This window comes from Lissotriton vulgaris, chromosome 5 (assembly GCF_964263255.1).
Source record: "Lissotriton vulgaris chromosome 5, aLisVul1.2, whole genome shotgun sequence".
NCBI lineage: Eukaryota > Metazoa > Chordata > Amphibia > Caudata > Salamandridae > Lissotriton > Lissotriton vulgaris.
In genome coordinates this window covers 872,972,514-872,997,019 of record NC_141693.1, presented here as the reverse complement: position 1 = coordinate 872,997,019, position 24,506 = coordinate 872,972,514, and the positions used below count along the sequence as shown (strand labels likewise).

General features: G+C 43.3%; 1 protein-coding gene across 2 annotated transcripts in view; it reads right to left on the bottom strand.

Moving 5' to 3' along the window:
• Window positions 1-24,506, bottom strand: part of FAM13C (family with sequence similarity 13 member C) — an 866,698-nt gene that overhangs the window by 291,183 nt on the left and 551,009 nt on the right. For both annotated transcript variants that reach the window (XM_086922448.1, XM_086922449.1), the window contains exon 6: window positions 11,407-11,554. In XM_086922448.1, the coding sequence (XP_086778574.1) occupies window positions 11,407-11,554 (148 nt within the window). The remainder of the gene's footprint in view (window positions 1-11,406; window positions 11,555-24,506) is intronic.

The following is a 24,506-nucleotide window of genomic DNA, read 5'->3' as shown; positions in this document are numbered from 1 at the left end:
TATTCACACTGACACATTTCTTAAATGGTTTTACCTGATCTGGCAATGTAGTATTTGCTGGGTGTACCCTTGTGTGAGAAGCCTGCTTGTCTGGGGAGGATGTTCTTTTATTGTAAGAGGCAAAAAGAGAGATGGGTGATAGTGGGACAGTTTACAAAATTAACAGGAGGAATATTCTGTGATATCACCACTGTGCTCACACAAAGGCCTTTGATGCAAGCTTCCTCCTATCCCAGGTAAATAACAAGCATAGCCAGAATCTTTCTGAGCTGGTCAAACGTTTTGAACAGCTCTCAATTTTAGGTCCAATGAGACAGATCTCATATGGCCATTTAAAATACACCACCGAACTCCGTTAAAGCAGTGGCAACTGAAACTTCTTTTACAAACATACCACCAATACGTGGTTGGTTCATGCATGTAAAGTCCTGTTCAGAGATGGTTCTTGCTGGTCAAACATTAGACAAATGTGCCGTTTGTGTTACCCCATGTACATGTTTTTCTCCTGCTGGTGGAAGGAGATCCAACTTTTCTGGTAGGTGGGGTTTAAATCATGCAGTGCCTTGAATGTGTTTTTGAAGAGTTTGAAATGAGTGCGTTTGTGTAATCAGGAGCTCCCTGAGGTGTGGTGTGCTTTGAGATATCTGTGGAAGGTTGAGGATGAGCTTGGCTGCTGAGGTCTGGATGGTCGGTAGTCTTCTGGCTAGTTGCTTGGCGATCCTGGAATCGAGGGTGTTCCTATAGTCCAACTTGCTGGAGACTGAAGCATGGTTGAAGGTTTGTCTGGTATTGCTTGGGAGTCATTTCAAGATCTTCCTCTGCACCTTCAGGGTGATTCAATTTTGATACTGAATAGGTCAGTAAACCCATTCTCTGATTTGGAAACTAATCTGGGCCCTTCCAAATTATTTTTGTGGTTGCAAGCCTTGTGATTTTGTGAATCACATGGTTTGTAACCGCTAAATGGCTTTGTACTTCTTATCTTTTGTCTGTTTCATCAACATCTCCACACAACATCTTTGTGTCCTGATGCCATGGCATTTGTTGCACATACACAAATATCTTATTACCCTACCAGGAGTATTTTGAGGTAAAGGATTCTGCCCGGGTGACCAAATGCTCTTAAGCAGGACTATGATTATGATGATATGCCGTAATTGATTTTAACATGCAGTGAAAGGTTATGAAAGTGTTGTGGCTCATAAATACTGTATACTGTCAAGTCTAGGGAATTGTAGAAATATTAATTATTCAACAGATGAGCCGTCCTTGTAGGTGTATGTAATTTGCAACTTTTTTGTTGTTATGTGCATTTCATTGTGACTCAATCATAATATAAACTAACCCTGGGCGTAGTTCGCAAAGTAGCGCTATGCGTAGCTGCTAGAAGTGCACTTCACACTACGCGAGCTACGTGTAGCACTACGCGAACTGCGTAGTGCACTGTTCGCGATGATTGCGCAGTGCCGGATGCTTGTCCGCATTGTGCAATCATTGAAAACGGCAGCTTGCACAGTGGGAGCTGTCTTACTGCTGCTCAAGTAGATTTTTACTCGAGCGGCAGCTTTCTCAACGCGGACTGGTAGTTTCTCATTCTCAAGTGCACCACTCTTTCAATACTCCTCTCTAGCTACTTTTTTGCAAATTGGGGGTAGGACAGTTGTATCCTGCTGGTGTTATCGAGGACCTCATTTTACATGCGATTAACCGTGATTGGGTGTTGAATCCTGGGATAGTATGAACAGGTGCTACCTCTCCAGGCATACATTTTCTCTTTGTGATATAGTGCATTATACAGGCACTTTGTCGCCTGTTGTCCAAATGTATTTGCCAGCTGTGCCTCAATGTTTTGTATTGGACCCGGTGCTTTCTCATAGACACTTAAATGATTTGCAGCTGCGGAGTGGTAGAGTACCATGGCAGATCTGTTCCCCTTCAGAATTGCTAGTTAATACTAAGGTGTTTTGGCCAGTACAGTTGAAAAAGTATTCTACAGCAAAACTATTTAGGTTTCATTTTCCAAGATATTCTTAAAGAAGAATGTCACCCGTTTCCCCAAGACAAACTACAGTTGGTCGGCACTCTCGCTTGGTAGTAGCTTGGCTATGGGGCAGGGTCTGACTGAGGACAATGCCCAGATATTTCTGAGGGATGGAGCCAGAATACTACACCTGGTACCCAGGACACAAAGTATCAAGAACGGAAGTGTAGGCCAATTCCAGACAGTTGCCATAGTATAAAACATCCCAAACATACAGTGTAAAGGCTTTTAATAAAATATGATGAATGTATATACTTAGATCAGAACCAAATCAACATTATTAAAAATAAATTTACAAATCATCTTTAAAAACATTAGTTGTGTTTTAGGGTGGAATCCACAACCTAAAACCCGCTCATATTTCCAATTATGGGTCATCTATGCTAAAATCATGTTCTGAGATCGTTGCCTGTGATCCAACACCTGACATCATAGATATAATCACAAATAACACAACTGACGACATTACTGGCTATTCCATGTATGACTTTATGAATGGCACAACCTATGGCAGAAAACAGGATTTTTTCTCGTTGTAAATACAACATTTTTCCTGCACACTGTAGATGTACCTGGATGTTGATAGTGGTACCGCACATTACAACAGTGGTTACATTTTCTCAACTATGGCTGCTGCCTACTTTTGAGCATGAATGTCTTACTTGTCAACTCAGTTTCTACATGGACATCCAGATGTTGATAACTATACTGTTATCTTACAATTGCATGTATTGTGTTTAAAGGTATCTACTGTAGAATGCCAGGTCCCACCCACAGCCCGTGGCACTGCCTAGGGTTTTACCAAGCCAAGTAGCAGCCTAAATTAGCAATACAGGGGTATTTACAGCTGCACATTTGAGTATGTCTAATAATACTTTTGGTGTAGTACATAACAGTTATAAATGCAATTCACAGTGCAGAGAACATACATCTATGCCTATGCTTGTCGAATATCTTGTGTATGGAATTCTCTGCCACAAGTGCTACTTAAATGAGGGGTTCAATTGAATAACAGGCACATTTACTACAAAGTGGGAGGAGAAAAGGCAAACTCAATGAGTGGTACAGGGAGAGACATGCAAGATACAAAAACACATTGTGAGAAAGTCATCCTTTTTGCCCTGATCACCCCCATTTTTGACTGATATTGGTGGTAACTGACTCTGACTGCGCCCTGGGCTCTGCTTAACAGGACCACGGCCAGTGCTCTGATTAAAAAGGTATATGGTAATTAGGTGTAATTACAATTGGCACTGACAACCTACATGTAAGTCGTTAGTATATGATAGGACTTGTAGGTTTAGAGACCCAGCAGCTTTGAGACACCTAAGTGTGCACTGCTGTGTTGCCTGCTTTCATTTTGAAAGTCAGCCCTACTTGGCAAGCAGCGTTTAAATTGAAATGACATGCAATGCAAATTCAAATTTGGATTTAAAGGTACTTCCAAAGTATTAAACAACCTTATTTTTACATATGTCACCCCCTGGGTCTACCCTGGGTGCCCCCAGGTTAAGGTGTCATGCACAAATAATCAGGGACATTTTAAAAGATGTTTTATATGCCCTGGTGAGGGAAAAACTACTAATTTTGTTTCCCCACCACTGTAGCACTATTAGCTCCATAGGCTAACATGTGAAAACTGTAGTACAGTGTAGCTATTGACTGGAGTGAGCTAAAATAATATTGCAAGGATTTAAAAGATTGGTAATGATAAATCGAACAACTTGCCACAGTTGAATTTATCATAACTAATACAGAAAAGCTATAGAACTTTTTATGTGAGCCAAAATCCAGCCTTCTAGCAGCCCCCTGTGATTGTCCAGCCCTTAACAGGCTTAGCAAAAGTGAATTGATGAGGTGATAAGTGGCCTGCATAGAGACAGAAGTTGTCTGGTGGTGGAGCTCTGCAGCTGCGGGACACAGGCCAGGAAGGGTATGGGTACACAAATTGGGCTTCAAAGAGAACAGGACAGTAAGGAATGTCAGCCAAGCCTACCCCTCTTCCAGTACTCCCAAGGCCAGATGGGAGCCCAAGGAATGGAATTTGTAGGAGGTCTGGAAAGGGAGGATTAAGGGACATGAGCCATACTAGTAGGTTGGTTTAGCCAGCTCTTACTCCGAAGGAGAGACATTCGGCAGCTTCAATTTTAAAGTACAGTGCTTTGTGGGACAAGAACATTCCACACTTTGGAGGGGGCTGTCATAGTTTTAGATGGCACCCTGTACCCCAATGGTCAATGGTGCCCCACTGCTTGTTGCCCTTAACTTTGGATAAATATGTGAGATATGCATAGCAACTCAGATCCCCGGCCTGAAACTACAAGGAGAAGGAGGACTGCACTGCTGGAACCCTGGTTTGCACCCCAAAGGATTGCACTCTAAAGGACTGCTCCTGCTGCACACTGGGAGCTACATACCTGAGGACTTTGCCTTCCTTCAAAAAGGATTAAGGTGTGAACTCTGTGAAAGCAACAGTTTAACAGAGCTCACCTGCACCATCTCGTCCAAGAAGTCCCCAGCCTGGAGTACGCCCACTGAATTTTTAATGATTTGGACAGGTGCATTGTGGGAGTTGTAGTCCTAAACTTTCAAGAACCAGCTCAGAGCTTATAAACCCATGGATGTGTATTTTGGACACTTTGAGCCCTCAAGAGGAACTTCAGCAAAAGGTTCCAGAAGTTTGGAGAAGTTTGGGGCAACTTTTGGAAAAAGCTCCATAAGGTGACCAACCCATCGAAGAGAGTCAGGCCGCCAACATCAAACTGGCCTGGATTTCAGGTTCCTCCTGCTGAAAGCTCTGGGACTCAAGACTTCCATGATTTCATAGAAGCCTCACACTAATCCAAGCTGCCATTGTCTACTCAAATCTCGGACTCAAGAGAAGCCTCACTCGCTTGGCGATAAAAAATTCAGCAGAAAACTTTCTGAGTGCGAAGAGCAAAATTTTGACTGGGGTCTCCCGCTTAGTGTAGCTGGCCAGAGCTCCATTTTGGTGGACCTCAAACTTTGACTTTGTCCTGGTCAAGCGCGACCAGATGTTCCAAGTTGGCACTATGTGTTTTTAAGCACTACAAAGTGTTTATTATTTACAAATTCATATCTCTGGTTCCCTATATTGGATTTTTTCACTTTAGTGCCATTTTAATCATAAAATTATATCCTATTTTTATAAATTGGTTGTGGATTCATTGTGTGTGTGTCTTACTTATTTAATGTGTTGGGGTTTTTAAATGCTTCACACACCTGTCTCCGAAGTTAAGCCTGCCCGCAGCTGCTACCATGGGTTGGGCAAGGGGCTAATGTATTGAGACCTTGACTGGACCTTATATTGCGTTTGTGAACTTATTGCTAGTGGTATGTGCTCACTTACCCCTACCAATAATCCACCTTCCAAAGCACATCTATAAAAAAGTTAAGTCAGTTACAGTTCACTGTAGTTACATCGATTCACACAGTACTGTAGCCAAAAAACGTAAAAATCTACTACAACCAAGACATGACATAAGTCATACCCTACACATTCCCACTCCAACATAGTGCAAGTGAATCACATGGAAATTAAGGCAGGCAAGGAATCACAACTCCAAAAATCAAAATGAAATAAAATCAAATCAATAAATGTAAGGCTTTGCAGAAACTTTACAAATCATACTGAAAATGGAATTGATGATTAAAAATAAAAGATCTAAACCTCATTTTAACTAAGTTGTCAAATAACTTTAGACACATATAAGTCACATTGTAAAAATGTAAACATTGCAAATGTACTTAGACTACGCAAGTATGTAAGTTGCTATTGAATAGTGAAAATACTCAATGTATCTGACATCCAACATTACATTACACACACTCAAAGAAACATCATTACACATTGTGTGTCCCGCATAATACATCAACAATGGCAGACAACATAAATGTAGCTTCTCTCTCACTCCACAAAGAGGAAGAAGCCAGCACAAAGAGACTGGGCTGCATTTTTGTGCTTCCTCGTGTGCTGATTGACAGGGGTGGGCGAGTTTCCTTACGTGATGGTGTGTTTCCCTATACTTTTCAATTCGAAGTCCTACAAAGTGCCAATCCTTTAAAATATACATTCAGTAGGCTTTTGCTCAGCCCAGAAGAGTAATTTCACCTCATGCTTTTGCTTTTCTTGGTATTCTACCTTTCATTCAGAGTTTGCATTGAAATGATTATGGGTCTATTACATCTCAAAATAACCCTCAGCCATCACACTTTTGTGATATGTTATGTTAGCTAAATTTGTAAGGTGCGCAGCTACCCCAAAGGGTTTCCCGGTGCCAGCTGGGTAGGGAGAAAAAGAGAAATGAGTTTACTGATTAAATATCCATGTCTTTACTCTTTTACGTAAGCTTCCAAGAGTAGTTTCTTCACAAATAGAAATAGGAAGAGAATTCCATAGGTTAGGACCCAGAAATGAAAAGGACCAGCCACCCATCCTCGTAAGTTTGATTCTGGGAATAACAAATTTGGATTGTCCAGCAGAATGCAGGAGGCGGGGAGGTAAATTTACAGTTGAATTACCGATTGCAAGTATTGTGGGGCTGCACCAGATTTGATTTTAAAGATAAAGCACAAGGCCTTAAGTTTAAAACGATTCTCCACTTTAAGCCAGTGAAGCTTGCGAAGGGAGTCAGTAGCTGATACAGTCATTGGGACCTGACACAGCAGTTTGGCAGACGCATCATGTACCACCTGCAGCCTGTGTACTGTCATTTTGTTGCAGCCTAAGTATAGAACATTGCCGTAGTCCAGACTGGACGAAATCAGAGCATGGACTACAGAGGGCGGTATCGTCCACAAAATTTACTTTAACCATTTCAAAATGGTAAAGCAGGTTGAGGCCACTTTCATAATTTGTTGTTTCATTGACAGGTGTACGTCAAACCCAGATTGTGAACTTGTTAGGGGAGGAGTGGTGTGGAGGTGCAGGGAGGAAGGGGATGGGAGGGGGGGTGGAGGTGCAGGGAGTGAGGGGGTGGGAGAGGGAGGAGTGAAGGTGGAGGGAGAGGGTGAGTGAGGGAGGTGGAGGTGGAGAGAGTGAGGGGGGAGTGAGGGTAGGAGAGTGGAGGTGGAGGAGGGAGGGAGTGGAGGTGGAGATTTTTTTAGGGTTGATCTAAGTCTTGGGGAATCTGGCGTCCCACAACTTGCGTCATTAAAAGCCAGAAAGGTCTAGTTGAAGTGAGAGGAGATTTAAACATTACCAGAAATCTGGCGCTGCACTTTAAGGAAATGCCTAATTTCAGCACATAGCCATTTCAAAAATATTTGTCATTCCTAGGCGAGATTCCGTTTCCTGCTATTGTTGATTCGCGAATTGAAGTTAGATGTCTTCTTGTAGTTAATGTCAGAGGGTTTCAAGATGTCACGATGTGTAACAGGCATAAACGTATTTACTCTTGAGAAAAAGTGAATTGCAGCAATTTTTTATGACTTTGGTGCACATTGATCGTTGTTTTTTTATTCCAGATTGAAAAGGAAAATGGATTTTTAAATAGAGTTAATTGGAAATACATGAACTTTATTAATTTTTTTGCACCTGTGCTATTAACAATACAATTTGCGAATGCAAACAAAAAATATGGCAGACGGCATATGGAGCGGTAAATAAAAAAAATAAAAAAATTCAACGTGCAAAAGCGATTTTCAGAAATTGAGCGGCCTGGCAGCAAATGACAGCTGCTGGCCCTCGATAAAATTGAAAAATATTTTTTTCAAGGACAGCGCCAGGAGAGGTGGGAAGCAACAGAGGAGCGGATGAGGAGTGCACGTGGAGCAGTCACAAGGGGGCGCAACGGGGGTTGTGTTGGGACCAACTCAGGAGTTGAAGGCAGGTATAGAATTAAAAAATAAATATAAAAAAAAAAAAGATTGCATGAGGAAGCAAGGATGAGCTGGGGAAAGAAGGACCAACATAAGGAGCGCACATGAGCGGTGCTTGAGGCGGGAAGCAGCACACGAGAGAGACAGCAAAACAACACGCACTCTAATAGAAACAAGCGGTCTTCATTTTTCAAGCACTGCACTCGTGCTTGTGGCGGCATCCACGGAGCGAGCAGCGGCGCGCAGGGGCCATATGTTTGTAATTAACGTGACCGCGCCACTGCTCACTCCCGCAAGGTGGATGCCGCCACAAGCATTAGTGCAGTGCTTGAAAAATGAAGACTGGTTGCTAAAGACCCTTTCCTTGAGCAGTGCATGCGCACTGCCTAGACGGAACCTAAAAAGGGACAACCCCGCCTCTTCTGCAATATCTCCCAATGGGCGAACATAAATGTTAAATTGCAGAGGGCTCAGAACCGAGCCCTGGGGAACTCCATATGAAGATTGATGGATATTAGAGCTTGCCAAGGCAGAAAAAACCTGTAATGTTCGGTCGGCTAAGAAAGTGCGAAGCCACAGTAAGGCTAAGCTACTAATGCCCAAGGAATGTAAAGATTTCAACAAGACCGTGTGAGACACTGTGTCAAAAGCAGCACTGAGATTGAGTAAAATGAGGGCCACCGCCTTGACGTGGTCCAGGCGATGTCTCAACAATTCGGTAACACCAAGTAAAGTAGATTCAGTCGAGAAACCAGCTCTAAAACCCGACTGGGAAGGGTGAAGAAAATTCTAAGACTCAACAAAAGAAGTCAGCAGGAGACTGACATGTTTTTGAGAATCTTGGAGAACGCTGGGAACAGGGAGATGGGATGGAAGTTGAATGGTAAGGTGGGATCCCTTTTGGGCTTTTTTAAAAGAGGGAGCACCATGGCATGTTTCCATTCAGAAGGGACAAACCCTTCCTGTAGGGAGGTGTTCAGGAGGTCCATGACCAGCAGGAGCGTTGGAGCCTCAAGCTGTTTCATCACATAAATAGGCAGAAGGTTACAAGGAGTACCTGATTTAATACTAGCCAAGAGACAGTTGAAAGTGCTAAATTCCAAAAGGGAACACGATTCCAACCTAATGTTGTATTTAAAATTGTCGTGGATCAAAGGCAGACCCATCTGGTAGAAGTGGGGGCCATGATTGTAGTGGGTAGGGTATTTAGCAAGTTATCTTTGGCCAGTGCCGGATATATTTTTTCAACTTTCTCCACAAAAAAAGAAAGCATGGTTTTCACATTGCATTCTGGTGAGAATGCAAGGGGTAGTCTGAGTATTAAACCCAGATACTTATTTAACTATCTTAAAAATGGTTTTAGGACAGTGCTGTGCTAAAGAAATTTTTTGAGAGACCAACTCAGCACGAGCCATTTTACATAAACTGTGATAATCACTTAGAGCCTTTGTATAGGCTATCTTAGCATCAGTCTCTTAGTGTTTCCTCCACTGCCTTTCCAAAGCTTTGCATTTGGATTTCTCAATCTTGAGCTTCTCCCTAAACTAGGGGGTAGGCAGCCGATGGTGACCTAAACGTTTATTGGAAAGAGGAAGTCAGGTATCTACTGCCTGGGCAATCCAACTTTTTTATGGCATCCAGATCCAAGGTAGTAAGCTTTTTTATAGCTGGTCTGGAGTCATCTAAGAGATTGTTTAGGGCTTACACATTGAGCTTATCCCAATGCCAGACTTTATGTTCAGGACCGGAAGTGACTACTAATAGGCCTGCTACAACTTTAAGCAGAAAGGTAACCGCAAAGTGATCGGACCAACACAGGGGGAAAGTAGGGGGGACAGATCAGATACGCCAGATTAGAAAAAATGGGATCAAGTAGGTGGCCCGCTACATGTGTGGGACCTGAGTTACATAGATGGAGATTCATTGCTTCAAGGTCGGCAATGAAAACTGCGCTTTTAGTACACGTAGGCTCATCAAAGTGAAGATTCAGGTCACCCAGGTTGGTGAAATTGGCGGCATTCAAAGCATAGGAGGTTATAAGGTCAGGGAAGGACAGTGACCACATTCCAGCCGGGTGGTACACTAGTATGCCAGACAAGTTAAACTTATCTGTAAGTGTAAGTTTGAATAATAAGGCTTCACAGTCACTGGCAGATAAGTCTTCGCAGTTGCATTTGTCAAATTAAATTTTTTTAACTCATACTTGTGATATACCACCACCAATACCATCACGAATTCCAACACTAAAAACATCACCACCAACATCAATTCAAGTACCCTACACCACAACACAAATACCCCAACTACCAATGCCACCAGCAATATCATAACCCCCAGTACAACTACAAATACCACCACCACAAATATAACCAACAATACGAGCTCCACCAAAACACCCATCAACAATTCTTCAACACTACTACTAACACTGATAGTATCACCATCAATACTACACCACCTCCAATACTACGAATAGCACATCACCACCAATATCACCAATACCACACCACAATCAATGCAACCACCATCAATACCTCAACAAATACCACGACCAATACTACAACCTGTACCAGACCACCACGACTACCCGTACCACCATCACAATATCAGCAATACCATCAGTAGTATTTTAAGGATTTTTGGGCCACCTTTTTGTAACAACTCTGAAATGTATTACCCAAACAAACTTTCAGAAATGAGGTTCACACAAAAAAGTTGAAATAAGCTTTCTGTAGGCCTCAAAAATCCTTAAAATGACACTGGGCTAAGAGAAACAGATTCAGAGGTAGAAAGAGAGAGAGGATGGGAGATAGAAATACACAAAAATGAGCTAAAGAGGGACAATATTTACTTTTCCAGAGGGGCCCTTGGAATGTGGGGACCCTAGGCAATTACCCAACGTGCCTGTGCGTTAAAACATCTCTGAATACCATCACCACCACCAAAAATACAACACTACCACAATACCACCTTTACTACCAATACCACAACCAATACAACCACCAACACTGCTGATACCACCTCCACCAATACCACCATCACAACCACAATATCACCAATAACGCTGCCAATTCCACACCACCCCCGCCGTCCGTTTATTATAGTCGAATGTAGGGTATTCTTTTTTATTACTTTCGCATGTTGGGACATATTTTGTATTTAAAACGGTGAAATGTATGAGATGTCTGTATGTATTTATTTGTTTAATTGTTTCATGGCTCAAGAATCAAGAATAAACAGATTTGGATATTACCACATCACAAGGGACAGCAACATCCAAAGAAAAGTCCATTGTTGAACAATCCTAAAGAAGTCTATTTACCGAAATAACACAAGGATCATGATGAATAATTAGACCATCAATTCATAAAAGAATAATTTGACACCCTGGAAAATAAGACGGGTAATTGAAGCTCGACAAAAAGTTTTTTTTTTCATCTTTCATCGGAGGCCACTAATAAACCTTTGATGCTGGTAGTATTTATACGCAAAGAGCATCTCGCTGCACGCGCCAGGACTCTTACCTCTGCAGCTGACGCCGTCAGGATGCATGCCTTGGCCGTATGACGGGGACACATCCTTGGGTCCAAGCACCTGCCCACTCTCCTCGTGGTTTGGCAGAACGGCGGGGCACAGGTCGGTTTCCAAGGTCTGCAGCTTCAGGAAGGAGTTCTGTAAACAAAAGCAGAACATCGAGGCTAAGACACAGAAGAGCAGGTGCGTGCACAGAGGTGTGGCAGCTCCCTTTGCCTGTTTGGTCTGTGTCTAGTGGCCGCTCTGAAAGGGATTCTCACAACCAGATGAAATGTTCAGCATTCCATGTGGGCGCTGGGATTCTGCCGTTATGAAACTCCTCATTTAAATAGATTCGTGACACGCGTTAGTGGTGATTCCGTCAGCAGCACCCAAAGGCTCTTATTGACCAATCGGCCCCTGGCGGGAGGGGGGAGTACAAAAGGCGGGGGAAGGGCGCCCACGGAACTGTTGTGGTGACGCGGTGGCATTCAACGCGCATTTCATTCAGTAAGCAGGCTTAGCGTCTAGCGGTACTCCCCGCCCACCATTCATAAATATAGTCTGCTTACACACACTATGCAGTATTCTGGCAGAGAACAAAGAGAAACACGCAACACCTGCAATAAGGCAATAAGATAATTTTGTACATACAGCGAATTCCCCTCACAAGTAGAATGGTGTCGCTTTCTTGAACTGTAAGGCTGCCGAGTGCAGCCTATGAAAGGTTGCTGTAACACATCCCTGGGTGACTGCATTTATATATATAGGAATACCGCCCAAGCCAGTTTTTTTTCTATGCACATTTTCCATCGTGTACACTGGGTCTGCAGCGAGTAGTGTTTATCCCTCCTCCCGACAGGACCGTCGTGCCGTGATGCAAATGCGTGGAAGCCCTAGCACCGGTTTGCGCGCCTCGATGAGTCATGCCGGCTCCCTACGTGCTCAATTACTCTCCCCCCAGGGACGGGCAGAGAGCAGTGGAAGACGCAGGCAAATGCACAGTACTGCACGTCCGTGCCGAAGCACTGGACTCGAACAAGGAAAAAAACACCAAAGCTGCCACGCCTCAGTTATTTCACACTACACAAACCTAGCTGCAAAATAAACATTTACATTAAAATGCCTTTAATATATTGAGCATTTTTGATGACAAAATGCCGGAAATACTACCTTTGATCATTATTTGTTAGGAAACCTAGCCGATTCTTGGCTAAACTTCGCGTTTAGAAAAACAGTAACTCAGAAAATGTAATTTTGGAATTGTGCCTTTGTTACAGAATATACCTTGCAATTATCCATGATGCTCAATATTTTGTCTTTTGTACTGTGCATGTACATAAATGCACGCAGTAAACAGACACACGTTATCATGAAGTCTAGGAAAAATTCAGTCGCCCGTGCACACAGTGCAGCAAAGATACAGACAACAACGAACCCAGCCAGTTATCCACCACACCGGGCACCAGAAGGCAAAGGGTTATGGACACAAGGAGAGCACCAGATGATTCACATTGGAGTGCACAAGGTGATGTGCCTCAAGTGGTTCATGGCATGACTGGCTTATGGTGATGTACAGCAAAGAAGCGCGGGGATATGCTCAAGGGATGCAGTCAATCTTGTCATCAGGGCAACATAGTGGAGTGCACAAGGAGATGCACAAGATGATGTGCATCAGCTGGTTCATGGCATGACAGCATTACTAATGCATCTAAGGGATCCAGTGAGTGATGCTCTTCATGGGGCACTGGGCGATGTGTTCCAGGGGATATCCGGCTGATGTGTGGCAGGGGAGTTCTGGCTGATGCACCTCATGAGAGCTCTGGGTACGTGCATCGGGGAACACTGGGTGTTGTATACGAGATGCGAACTGGGTGATGTACAGTTCAGAAGTGCAGGAATGTGTGCATTATATGGAAACATGCTGATATGCAACCATGGAACCAGGGTACAACGGTTTCATATGGTGTTGTGCAACAGGCGAGACACATTAATGTGCAATTGGTGGCAAATGGTGATGTCACACTGGATCAGGGTGTCCCTCATCAGGCATGAGCAGGTCATCCAGTCCTACTTTGTCTCTGTGTTTTAAGATTGGTAGTGTTATTCTAAAAAATAATTCAGTACTACAGCGGCCAAGCCCTGCATCTAACCCCTGCAGGAAGCCTCCCACCCCCCAAGTTGCACACATGCACACAGCCTTTCTACTATGCGTGGGGGGTGGGATGCTGCCTGCACCCCCCCCCCCCCACGAACAGCCAGTTCCTCGGCAGTAGGCAGCATGGGGTTGGCTACAGGCAGCCAATGCATAACCACATATGGCTGAAGGCAGTCAATCCCTTGGCATGCCTGGTCTTTGGCAGTGTAAAGCGGGAGGTTGGCTACAGAGCCTGACCTGCACTCATCTCCCCTTCCGAGCACAGCCTTGGGCCATGTGCAGCACGTGGTTGGTGACAGGCAGCCAAAGCCTCAGATGGTTGAAGACAACATGGTACAACAGTGTGTCCCATCTGGGAGACGTCCCCTAGTCACAGCTCATATTACCCCAAAGAAACATAGGAAAATCAAGACAGCAACCTGTTACTGAACAAACATTAGGATCTCCAGATCAACAAGCTTCAACATCCAGCTCCAGTACGGAACGACAACAACAACAAAGAAACGGGGAGCATTTTTTAGAGAAAGGCCATTCAGAAAGAGACGAACCAGGAGGAGTAAAAGGAAAGGAGAAAGAAAAGGAGGCCCCCACTACACGGAGTGTAACCGACAAGAAGAAGGGCAAGCCAAAGAAAACCTAATGGAGATGAACCTAGTGATTAACATCTCAGATACTCCCTTGGATAAAATCACGATAGAAGCCTTACAGAAAGGATTATCATTTGTTCCAACCGTTGAGGCAGATAAACTCGAAATGGAAGTGAGTTTTTACAAGTTGATGAGAAAACTTCGCTTGCGTCACTTTTTTGATAATGTGGTAACTGACAAAAAAGAAGAAAAAGAAGATCAATTGCTGGGTTTATCACCCCAGAGCATGTACATTGCTCCATTTTCTCATAAAACATTGGACACTTTTGAAAATTTGGTTAAATTAGAAATATCCAGATTGGGTTTCAACAAGAAAGACAGGAAACATAATTTAACCAATAAACAGAAAGATGCTCTCAAAAATATTGCAAAGAATCCGGAGCAAATCTGCCAGAAGGCAGATAAAGGTGGTGCTATTGTTATAATGAAAACCTCACATTATGAACAAGAAGTTGAAGCTCACTTAAATGATAAAGCCATTTATTTACCGCTGGATGATAACCCCACTGAATTGTTTTCTAAACATCTGGAAACATTGATCAACAAGGCATATGAAAACGGTGTAAAAATGAAAGAACGAAAAAGTTTTTGATTACCTGTCATCCGAGGAGCCCAACAATATACATGTTACCAAAAGTTCATAAGTCTTTAGAAAAACCTCCTTTTCAACCTATCGTCTCAACTGTGGGTAGCATTCACCAACCTATTGGACAACTTCTAGACAGGTAGAAGCCAGACTGATATTACGATACATTGCTGATATGTTCATTATTTGCACTGGCTTGGAAGAGTCATTATTAGAGGCTATCTCTACTCTGAATTCCAGAGACAAACGAAATTCAATTTACCTCGGAGGTAAACAGAGATAAAATCACATTTCTAGACGTGCAGGTATCCAGAACAAATTCTGGGTCTGAAACTGATATTTACAGAAAAGCTACTGATCGCAATAACCTTTTGCATTATAAGAGTTTTCACCAGGATTCTCTAAAAAAACACTTGCCGTACTCTCAAATGCTTAGAGTCAAGCGCATTGTTTCTTCTGTGGATAAATCTGAATTAAGGATTCAAGAAATGGAAACGAGATTTAAGGAGAGAATATCCTATGAACATTTTGGATGAAGCTCGAACATGTTGTGCAGCAAAAAATAGAACAGAACTTCTAAAAAAAACTCACAAGAGAAAAGAAACCACCAGAATGGTAGTGGTGTCGAAATACACCACCAAAAGCAATACCTTTAAAAAAATTGTTAAAAAACACTGGATACTGTTATCTTAAGAACCGGATTTTAACAATATATTCAATGAATTACCACTTTTTGCTTATCAACGATCTCCCAATTTAGGAAGTTTAACTAAGGCCAAGGACCCGAGTGAAAATCAGACTTTCAAAGGAACATTGCCTTGTTATAATTGCAGTCATTGCAACTGTATAATAAAAGGAAACATCACAACACATCCTAGTAAAGGTTATAACATCAAACTGAAAGTCAATGCTACCTGCGACAGTACTAACATTATTTATCTACTGAAATGTCCTCGTGGACAAGGATACGTGGGTAAAACAGAGCGGAAAATGAAGGTTCGCTTGAATGAGCACAAATCTAACATTCTCAACAAATCCACAAAATCTACAGTTGCTATCCATTTTCAGGAAGCTGCACATCATAGCAGCCAATTGAGATTTTTGATCTTGGAGACTGTTTCTAAACGTGAAGGAGTTGATAATAACAAATTACTTTTGAAACGTGAAAACTTTTGGATTTATAAATTAGACACTCTGAAGCCCAATGGGATGAATGACAGGGTTGAATTTAGTTGTTACCTATAGAACTTTCAATTAACTTTATTGACAATGTACTTGCTAGACATGCCAATGATTGACTGCGATCATACAGTTTTTTTCAATTTTTTCAATTTTTCTTATTTTATTTATCTTTTAACATTGTTCATTTTGATTACGTAGTATGGTTGTATCATTAGGATGAAATATTTGCTGTTAATTCTTAAACTTTGAATGCTTCCTTAGGCTGTTAACATCGTTCCAATATGGCACTCATCCTCACAGCTAGAACGATAGTCCCTTATTTATGTTATCGCATTAACTTCTAATCGCAAGTTAAAACGCCGACTTTACATTCAAGCAACATTTTTGAAAGGATACTCAATACGTTACTGCTTCTTACTTATGTAAGTTATCGGTTAAGAACTTGTTATTAGGATTTGTTCCTTTCTTATCGTGTTTGCCACCGTTTAAATAGCTTTTTAAATTTTGAGTGATAACTGTCATGGCGCGTAAATAACTTTTGAAACGCTTGGCTATAAGATGTGCGCGTAATTACCATACTTGAATTCAATGACTATCTTGTTGTTGTTATATCTTTAGATATTCTATGGTCAGTAATAGGATAAGAATTTGTGATTATATTCGACTTGTATGAATTTATTTCCCACTGTTCCTTCATTATGTCACGGGTGATTCAATTTTGGTTCATTATGTTTAAGCCATTTCGATATTCATTACTGGGGGCGTTGGCCTTTTCACTATTTCTGCATTTGATAGATAGTTCTTTTTCTGTTAATTCACTAAATGTGGAGTTTATAGTTTCTGTTACCTCATGTATTATATCTTTTTGATTATAGACATATATCCCTGATGAAGGCTCAATAGCAGCCAAAATGCATTGGATTATGGATATGTTATAAGGAGGTGAATCAATTTAATTCGTTTGGAATTGAGAAGGAATTTATGAGAATGAAGAAATTCTTGAATATAAGAAAAATAAATGAATGTGAACTCAACAAACATTGTGATTATTTGGAACTCATCACCAATTGAGGACACCCCTTTGGGGTAATATGAGCTGGGACTAGGGGACGTCTCCCAGATGGGACACGCTGTTGTACTTTGATTTAGATGCACTCCAGTACGGAGGGTGCACCCTAGAGCACCCTGGAATTGAATATTTAGTGCAAACAGAGTGTGCAAGTGGGACTATTACTTGATTTTGAAGACAACATGGCCCATCGCATATCTGTGGAAACCTACTGCAGACACTCGGGCACAGCCTCTCTTTAAAAACATTTTTAAAAATCCCATGAGGGACCCGCAGAAGCTAGCACGTCCTCCTGCGCTTTTGTGGAACTCCAGCGAGAATCCAGGTGCCTTGCTGGCTCCCTCAGACATCCGCGGGATTGTGAAAATGCAAAAAAATATATAGTTTTACATTTAGCCTCTGGGACCCCCCACATGGTCCAAGGAGTCAGGGTACCCCTGCCCTGCCTCCTTATACTTTATTATTTAAACATTTTCAGGACACAGGTACAAAGTCCCATGTCCTGAAATGGCAGCTGCATCATTTCTCTTCATGTTGGAGCCAACCAATCAGAATGCAAGCTCCCATGGGTGTTCGCCAAAGCCTTTCACTCTCTTGGAAGAGAGACAGCTGATGGGATACAAAGCCCCCTCAGACAATCAGATCTCTCTATTATTTGAATTTGCATGATAGCAGAGCTCTCGCGAATGTCCGGTGAAACCCAACCATCCAGGTATGCAAAGTATTTGAACCTTAATTTCTCAAAAACGATTGAACGGATTTATGTCAGCTTACAAAAAACACACTTTCTCAACCAATATCTAGCTTTCTGACAAAGTTGGTATAATTCAATTCAGCCATTTTGTGCTATTACTGTTCAATTTCCCCATAGAAAAATGAAGGAGAAATTTACATTTAGGGACCCTGCGGGCCAGATGTACGACCAAGAAAATTGTGCATTGCAAATTGCGACTCTTTTGGGAGTCGCAATTTGTGAGGCACAATTTCCGATGTGCAACAGTGTATATCACTTAAAGGAAAACGGGATGCATTTAAAAAAGAAAAATTAACTTTTCAGTTTCATTTTTTAAGGGCAGGCAGGGGTCTCTGGGTCCACTGCCTGCTCTTAAAAAATATTTTCCAACATACTCACAAAGGGGAAGGGGTCCTTTATCTTGAAGGTTTACTATTCATTGACTGCTCAGAATGTTAGGCGTACCAAATGTAAAACAGCAATCCTAACCATATCACTGTTGTAAATCTCACCAAGTTTGTGAAGGTATACATGCATGTGTCTGTGCTTTTACCTAGTGACATGTTCCAAAAAACTAAACATACAAATACTTGAATACATGTGTTTCAAAGAGCATACTCTGTAAATTTGTGTACAAAAAGGTGTATGTATTTCTTTCTGCGCATAATACAGGGCACATGGGACTTCAATAGTATATTTTAGGGGCTCTATAACACCTATATACATAAGACATGTCTGCCTGTGCAACTGAATGACAGAGCAGAACTAAGACGATTTGACCACCTACAAGAGAAGCTACCTGCTTTTTAAGCTACCATCTTCAGATGAGAATACATGTACAAGTAGACATATACCTCAGTCACGAGAGCACGCAGACCTTTAAACTTGACAGCTTGCACTTCCCATTTCAATACAGAAACAGGCAAGAGAAGTAAGGAATAAAGCAAGAGAATTGCGAAAAAAACAAGAGAGGTGCAGAAAGAGTAAGAAATGTGCAGAAAGAGGCAAAAGAAGGGTAGAAAGAGGCAACGAAGTGCAGAAAGAAGAAAGAGGAGCAGAAAGAAGAAAGAGGAGCAGAAAGAAGCAAGAGAGGAGCAGAAAGATGCAAGAGAGGTACACAAAGAAGCAAGAGAAGTGCAGAATGAAGCAACAGGGGTGCAGATAGAGGCAAGAGAGGTACAGAAAGAGGCAAGAGAAGTGTAGAAAGCAGCAAAAGAGGTCAAGAAGGAGAAAGAGAACTGCATAAAAAGGCAAGAGAGTTGTAGAAATAGGCAAAAGAGGTGCACCAAGAGGGAACAGGAGCAGACAGAGGCAAGAGAGGTGAAGAAAGAGGGAAGAGGGGTACAGAAAGAGCCATGAGGTGTGCATACATTTGAAAGAGGGGTACAGAAAGAAGCAAGAACAGTGCAGAAAGAGCCAACAGAGGTGCAGAAAAAGGCAAGAGTGGTGAAGAAAGAGGCAAGACAAATGCAGAAATAAGCAACAGAGGTGCAGAAGGGGGCAATACAACTACAGAAAGAGGCAAGAGAGGCCCCGAAAGAGGAAAGAGGGGTACAAAAAGAAGCAAGAGAGGTGCAAAAACAGGCAAGAGAAGTGCAAAAAGATTTATTATTTATGCATTCTTGTATAGCGCAGACTTTACCCGAAGGTGTCAGAGCCCTTCCCAATAGGAACAGAACTGATACATGAGAACATTACAAGTAAACAAATTACAAAAGCAAACGTTACATTACATGAAGCAAAAGTGACAATCGTGAGCAAACAAAATACAAGAGGTAGCAAACGGTGCATTACAGGAGGAAAAAGTGACGTATGCAGGTTACAAAAGCGTACAAAGTACAAGTAGAGGTATAGTACTGCAATAAATGCAGGACACTCAAACAGAAGAACAAACTTTACATAGGCAATGGTGGTACTTTTGCAAGTATCGAAAGCAAACAAAATGTAAGAGGTAGCAAACAGTGTGTTACAAGAGAAAAGTGACATGTGCATGTTACAAAGGATTACCAAACACAGGTTAAAGGGTAATACTGCAATAAATGGCAGACTCTCAAACCACAAGAACACACTGGGAAGGCACTTCCATAGTCATGGAGAATAGAATTTTTTTTATACTAAAGGGTCTTCCTTCAGATAATAGAGAGGGCATGAATTAACTTTGGAAGTGTCTTTGAAGGAGGAGAACTTTGAGGTCAGTTTTGAAGGCCTGGGAGGAGGTGGTGGTCCGGAGCTGAGGCGGACGTGAGTTCCAGATTCTCACTGCGTTGCCTGAAAAGGATTGGGCCATCGATCTTTCCTTCTTGAAAGGGGGAGGTTCAAGCAGTAGATTTTCCGCATTTCGTGAAGGTCTAGAGCCTCCAGAGAGTTTCAGTTTATTCTCCAGGTAGCGAGGAGAGGAGGAGTGCAAGGCTTTTTGGGTGATGCAGGCAGTCTTGTAGATAGATCTTGCCTCGATGGGAAGCCAGCGGAGGGTGGATAACACGGGTGTGATGTGGTCGCTTCTTTTGGCCCCAGAAATGAAACGAGCTGCTGAATGGAGAACAGACTTAAGGGGGGACAGGTGGGATTTGGGGAGGCCAGTAAGAAGAGAATTGCAGTGGTCCAGTCTGGAGAGGACCAGCGATTGGACCAGGGTTTTAAGGTCATGCTCCGGGAAGAAGCGATGAATCCCCCAAAGACGGCACAGTTGGTATCGAGCAGACTTTGCAATTGAATTAATGTGGGAGAGTAGATTGAGTTTTGTGTTGAGTATGACACCAAGGGATTGTGCGCTGTCGACAATGATGGGTTTATTGTTCAGCAGGTTATTCTGGTCCGTTCATGATTGAACAGGGGGAGGAGAAAGTGAGGAGGAGAATAGGTGGAATTCAGTTTTGGAGGGATTCAGAATCAGCTGATGTGTTGACATCCAGTTTTGAATGGAGTCCACAGTAGAGCTTAGGACGGAGAGATCGTGAGTGAAGGCAACCTTGAGGTAGATTTGAGTGTCGTCTGTGTAGAGATGATAGTGGACCACGGATATACTTAGGAGATTTCCCAGAGGTTCCAAATAGAGATTGAACAATGTGGGTGCAAGTATAGAGCCTTGAGGAACATCTTGACCCACCCCCAAAGGAGGTGAAAGACTGTCCGCTATTTTGATCATTTGGGATCTATAAGAGAGGAAGGAAGCAAACCATTTAAGCACAGTGCCCTCCATGCCAATTCTCTGTTGAAGAGTGTTGAGGAGGGTGTTGCGAGTGACAGTGTCAAAGGCTGCAGAAAGGTCAAGGAGAATTTGAAGACAAGACCCCCCGAATCGAGTATCCACAGCGCGTCATCTATCACTTGCAGAAGGGCTGTTTCAGTGCTGCAGTTTTGGATGAAGCCAGACTGAAAATTGTCAAGAAGATCATTGTCCTTGAGATGAGAGAGTTGTTTCACAACACATCTTTCTATGATCTTCGTAAGAAATGGTAAGTTAGTGATGGGGCGGAAGTTGTTGAGGTCATTCGCATCAGCAGTGGGGTTTTTAAGCAGAGGGGTGACCTGCCCAGTTTTGAAGGGAACAGGAAGGGAGCCTTAACAGGGGGAGAGGTTGACCAGAGTGGTCCATTAGGGAAGAGAATGGGTATAGAAGTCAATGGCAATGGCACTAGGGATGGGGTCAAGAGAATGGTTGGAGGGCTTTGTTTCGAGGATGCACTTGAGGAGGACATCTTCAAAGATGGGGTCGAAGTTCTGCCAAATGGCTAATGATTTGCGCTCCTCTGGAGGGGTAGGATGAGCGACCTGATCCACAAGTGATTTTACTTTTTCGTCAAAAAATACAGCAAAATCCGCAGCTTTCTTTGTAGAATCCTCCAACTTGGAGGTTGGGGGAGAGCAGTTAGTATTCTTGATGAGATCAAATAGTTTTTTGGGTCTTTTTTTGGCTGAGTCAAGGGGGGTTCTGAAGTGTGATGCTTTCCCAAGGAAGATGTGCTTGTGGTACTTGGATCTTGCTAAACAAAGCGTGGCCAAATTATCGGTGGAGGGCGCTTGCCTCCATTGTTTCTCCAGGAGTCTTAGGTGATTCCTTTCTTCATAGAGGGATTTGTTGAACCAAGGTACTGAGGGAACAGGCCTTTTCTTTTTGCTTTGGAGAGGAGCAACGTTATTGATTTCGACTGCAAGGACTTAGAGGCATTGGGAGGTGAGATCGTCAACATCTAGGCTCGGGTCTAGCCCTGGAAGTGACAGCAAAGCTGATCACAAAGGGAAACGGTGTAAATATTTTTAGTGTCACAGAACCAGGAGGTAGCCCTCTTAGGTTGGACAAGAGTTATAGAGTGTGATAGGTTAAGAGAGAATCGGATGAGGAGGTGGTCAGACCAGTCTACGTGAATAGGGGTAGCGATGGAAAGCATGTCTGCTTTGGAAATAACAAGATCCAGGATTGATCCCTTAGAGTGTGTTGATTCTCTGCAGTGTTGGATAAGATCGTTTGTAGAGAGGAAGGTGGCCAGCAAGTTCGCGGAAGAGTCTTGCAGAGAGCCCCAGTGGAGATTGAAGGCGCTGATGGGAGAAGCCTTCAGTTGAAGGGAGTTTCTAAAGATGACTGCAACACCTCCCCCAACTTTGATAGGTCTGTCGTTCCTAAAAATAGAATAGCCTGTGGGTAATAGGAGATCAAACATTGAGTGAGAGGTATCGTTGAACCAGGTCTCTGTTAGGAAGAACATGTCACTATTGTGAAGGGTGATGGTATCAGAGATTTCGAGTTTGTGTTTTATTGCAGATCTGCAGTTGTGGAGCAGACAGCTCAGCTCTGTCAAGACTGTTTTGGTGACGGGGGCAATTGGGCTTAGAAGGGTGATAGGGATATTGTACTTATATGGGGGTGCACAGGAGGGTTTAGGTGAATACTTGGTTCTGACAGAAGAGATGGTCGGAAAAGTGTAGATAGTTGGGTTACTCGGAGATGCAAGTTGAAGAAGGGTGGCGTTCAAGGGCTTGTGTGAGTGAACGATGTTTGCAGATGACAGGTTATGCTTGGCTATGATGGGGTGAGGGGGTGAGGAGCATCTCGTGGGAAGGTGAGAGTTTTCCAAATTAGTTGAGGGGAATGGGAAAGTGGAAATCTTGGAGCTTAAAAGTGAAATGGAAGCTACAAGCTGGGAGATGGAGTTGATAAGAGAGCCTAGCTTATTTTCAAGAGTGAGTAGGGCAGAGCACGGAAGGTTGGGTGTCTCTATGGCAAAAGGAGGGGGTGAAATTGGTGGTGGAAGGCGGGGAGAGGAGGGGGGACAGGAGGTGAGTTGGGGTATAGGGTTCATAGGTGGGGAAAGGTGGAGGTTGGGAGCGGGGGTTGGTGTGTCAGAGGTGAAGGGAGAGTTGTCTTTGTTGGCGCTGCACGGAGGAAAGGAATTAAGGAAATATTTAGGGGGAGATGGGTGTGGATCAAGGCAGTGGGGTAGAGGCAGAGGGGAGGACTGTGAGGTGTCATAGGAGTGTAGGAGGTTTTGGAGGAAAAGAGGGGAGGAGGTTGGAGAGGTCCTGTTGGCTAGGAGAGGTGGTTGTGAGGGAACGGGCATCTGGCAGAGTGAGGGGGGTTGGGAGAAGGGGAAGTTGAAGAAAGGAAATGGTTCGGCTGGGCCCGATGGAGGGAGATGGAAAGGGTTACCAAGGGGGGGAAAGGGGGTAGCACAGCATTGCTGTCGGCGATGGGGAAAGGAGAGAGATGCAATGGGATTGTGGAGAAATCAGGGTAAGAAGTGAGGGGAGGAGGGGGTAGAGAAGAGTGGGAGAGGAAGGAATGAGGGGAGCATAAGGAAAGTTAGCTGGGGAGGAGGTTGAAGGAGGGGTGGACTAAAAAAGGGAGTAGCAGGTAGGAATAGGGGGGAGGAGATGAGATTAGAGTACCGGGACGGTGCAGATTAGACGTGGAGTGTATTAGCCAGTGGTAAGGCTGACATGATGAAGGGGGGGCATACTGTTAAGTGGGAGGAAAGGGAGAGGAGGGAACAAGGGAGGGGGAGGGAAGAGGGCCGACCTGTGCTTCCAGAGGGTGCAGGCTATTGGAGTGTAGGGGGGTCAGGGGAGGTGAAAGGGAGTAATGGGTGGAGCTAGATGGAGAGTCAGGGGAAAACCCAGTTGCAGAGGAGGGGAGTAGGGAGGGGAAGAGGTGGTCAAAGAGAGAGAGACAGGTGTCTTTGCCTTGGATCATAACAGTACGGTTGTTATAGATTGAGATGGTGAGGGAGCCGTTGAAATACGCAGAGGGGGACATCTTTAGTTGTTTCCCATGAGGGATAGAGGAGGAGGAGGTGACGTTAAGGGAATTATATAAGCTGGTGGACCAAGAGGGGGTGTCGTGAGTGAATAAAATGAAATCGTTTTTGTGCCTCCCAAAACGACCATTGTAAAATTGATCAACAAAAAGGGAATCAGGAAAACGTTCAATAGTGTTATGCTTCAATCGCTTTACTGAAGCTTTAGTTTGGCCGGGAAGATAAATGATTTTGTAGCAGTTAATTCCAGCCTTAACTCGAGTGGTGGCCATGTTGGGAAAATGAGGAGAAGGAGTGCTGGGGGGATATGAGAAGGGTGTTACTAGGAAAGCAGTGGTGAGAAGTATAAGGACTAAAAGGGGCACATATTCCAGACATCGGGTGAGGAAATCTGAACTAATGTGCCGTCCGGGAAGAGAGGTGGGTATTTGTTGGGCCCTACATCTAGGTATACATGAAGCCAACTGGCACAAGATAATATTTAC